At 40.8% G+C, this 2,972-nt stretch overlaps 1 protein-coding gene across 1 annotated transcript in view; it reads left to right on the plus strand.

Moving 5' to 3' along the window:
- WDR78 (WD repeat domain 78) overlaps positions 1–2,972 on the plus strand; it is a 58,523-nt gene that overhangs the window by 8,751 nt on the left and 46,800 nt on the right. Inside the window, exon 2 of the mRNA XM_012801639.2 lies at positions 1,718–1,892. Within this exon, the coding sequence (XP_012657093.1) occupies positions 1,718–1,892 (175 nt within the window). The remainder of the gene's footprint in view (positions 1–1,717; positions 1,893–2,972) is intronic.

Consider the following 2,972-nt stretch of genomic DNA (forward strand, 5'->3'; position numbering starts at 1 on the left):
CAATAAAATAAAAAAGGCAGAGGGGCATCTGTGGCTAAGTGAGCAGGGCTCCAGCCCCATACACTGAGGGTGGTGGGTTCGAACCTGGCCCCAGCCAAACTGCAATAAAAAAATAGCCGGGCATTGTGGTGGGCACCTGTAGTCCCAGCTACTTGGGAGGCTGAGGCAAGATAATTGCGTAAGCTCAAAGCTGGAGGTTGCTATGAGCCGTGAAGCCATAGCACTCTACTGAGAGCGACAAAGGGAGATTCTGTCTCTAAAAAAGTAAAATAAAATAAAGGGGTGAAGGTGAGAATGTAAGTCAAGTGTTTTCATGATTAACTATCAGGGCCAGATATGGGCAGCTGGGCAGTGGAGGCTGCTTCTCCCTCTCCCTAAAGCCGTTTCTCAGCCAGCACCTGACCCAGGTCTCTGCCCCCTTCAGCCACCGTCTTGCCCTCATCACGGGTGTGGGCGAGGGTTGTAGGTGCTGCACCCGCCATGGTTGCTGCTCAGCTGCAGCAATTCATCCCTCCTTGTTGCTGTTGTCTCCCTCAGCTACTAGAGCCGCGATTCTCACAACCCACAGGAACTGTATTAAAGGGCCACGGCATTAAGAAGGTTGAGAATCACTTTACTAGAGCTTCCCGTTTGACAAGGAGGACGGTGGCAGGGAGGATGAGGAAAACCCAGACAAAGATGCCTCTGACTCAGAGGTCAAGGCGTCAAGCCTTAGCAGAATGGACTTACTAGGATGTGCCAGCATTGAGGCTAAATCAGAAGATAGCCAAAAACACAAACAGGTGCACCTATCAGAAAGCAGCCTGACACCACGGGGGTGTGGTCTGTTGGCAAAGATCCTAAGCGGCTACAGCAGAAAGCTCCAGAGGAATTAAATCAACAGCTAGAAAAAAGAAATGGAAGACTGTGAAAAAAAAGAGAATCACTGAAGAAAGGGATAGGTTCAGAAAAAGAATCAGCAGAAAAGAAAAAAAATAATAAACGGAGGACAAAGCATAGGAACTAGAGAAAGGGATTTGCAAGAAAAAGCAAAAGAAAAATATAAAGAATGATTAAAGAAAGAAATCCTGAAGAATGTGAGGAAAAGAAGAGGAAAAAGAAAAATGATGGCAAGCTGAATTACACGAGAAAAAGGAAATAGGGAAATAGCAGGGAAAAAGTTTAAGGAGTGGTTGAAAAATGCAAAAAATAAACCATGTCCACCTGCAAAGAACTATGGTTATACCACTGGAAAACTTCCAGGTTTTTACAGTGGAAATTCCTATCTAGAACCAGCCTTTTATGATCCAACTTCATGGAAACCAGTTCATACACCCCCCTCCCAGAAAACCTAAGGATCTATCAGGAGAAAAGGATAGAAAGACCTGTGACACACAAATTATTTATTGCTCATAATCATGAGTTAGGTACAATTAATATTATTACCCCTACTTTACCCAGAAGTCAGTGTGGACCTTGGGTCTGACTGCGTGGGTTCAAATCTCAGCTATAGTAAGAATGTTTTCCCTTTTAAGCCTCTGTGACTTGACATAAAGTAATGTTAATAACACTCCTTAGAGTTGTGAGGGAAGGGATGTAATATATGCAAACTCTTCAGGGTCTCAGGTAGCATAGACTGTCCTCAGGTCTCCACATGAAAGTCTGCTTTTCTACTGTTCACTGATTCTTGTTTTCAATCCTGAATCCTCTCTGTTCTCTTTTCTTTTTCTTATATAAGGAGCGATAATCTGCAAGCAAGGAAGTCTATTAGCTTTATTGGTCCAGGAAAAGCAACTCAAGCAAAAGGATATGCTGGTGCAAATCAAAGCAGAATGGTGATGTCAAAAACCATGATCCTTCCACCAGAACTGAGGACAGAAAAAATGAATATTTCCAGCATAAAGACGGTTCAGGTAATAGGCTTTCAAAATCTGAGTTTATTTGAAATGACATTGCAAAACCTGATTGAAATAAAAGATAGAAAATATGCTGCTTTCAAATAATAATTGTTAATTGTGACATACTGACTTTGGTAGAGGTTTTACCACATCCCATTCCAATCAACATAATACTGGCAGTTGGGCACTGTCACTGGTTTTCAATAATAAGAACATTACGTGGAAGGAGGAACGTCTACTCCTGACTTAAGAACTAGCTACTCGTGGTATTGACTGCAGCTAATACCCTGCAGCTACCGTCCATTCTCAGCAATGTGCCCTTGAAAACGCCATGAAATTAATTGTCATCAAGTCAGTTATTTTGTCTCATTAGAAAACTATAATTAAGGATTGACTATTAAACATTTCGTTAAAGTATTATATATGTATACAAAGCATATAATAGATAGCTGAATGGGTTAAGCATTTTTTTAGGTAGGACATTGAAAGCACAGCCCATAAAAGATAAAACTGGTAAACTGGACTTCGTCAGAAAGCTTTACCCTTTGAAAGACAGGGCTAACAGGAGGAAAGTGACACGCTGGGAACGATCATTTACAAAAGCACACTCTGATAAAGCACTGTGACTAAATGTGTGATTAACCCTCACAACAAGGTTAAGACAGCGCAATTTTAAAAACAAACTACTCAAACAGCCCTTTACTACAGTTGATATGCATATGGTGTATGAGCACATGAAAAGATGACCAGTTTTAGTCATTAAGGAAATGCAAAATCATGAAACACTACTGAATACTTACTGCAGTAGCTGAAATTAAGAAAAGAGTGACCACACCGAGTATTGGTAAGTATGGGGAAGAACTAGGGACTAGGGTCTTGATACATTGCTGTAGACACCCACACACAGAAGCAAGTTACACCTACAGTATCACCGACCTCTTTCACTTCTAGGTATTTACCAAGAGAAAAGAAACTCTGTTTAAACAAACACTAGTACTTGAATGTTTATAGCAACTTTACTTATGATGGCCCCAAAGTAAAACAACTCTAATGTAATTTTAGTAAGCAAACACTATGTATTTGTACATATTTAAT

This window comes from Otolemur garnettii, unplaced genomic scaffold (genome assembly GCF_000181295.1).
Source record: "Otolemur garnettii isolate 467f Iridium unplaced genomic scaffold, OtoGar3 scaffold00010, whole genome shotgun sequence".
NCBI classification, from domain to species: domain Eukaryota; kingdom Metazoa; phylum Chordata; class Mammalia; order Primates; family Galagidae; genus Otolemur; species Otolemur garnettii.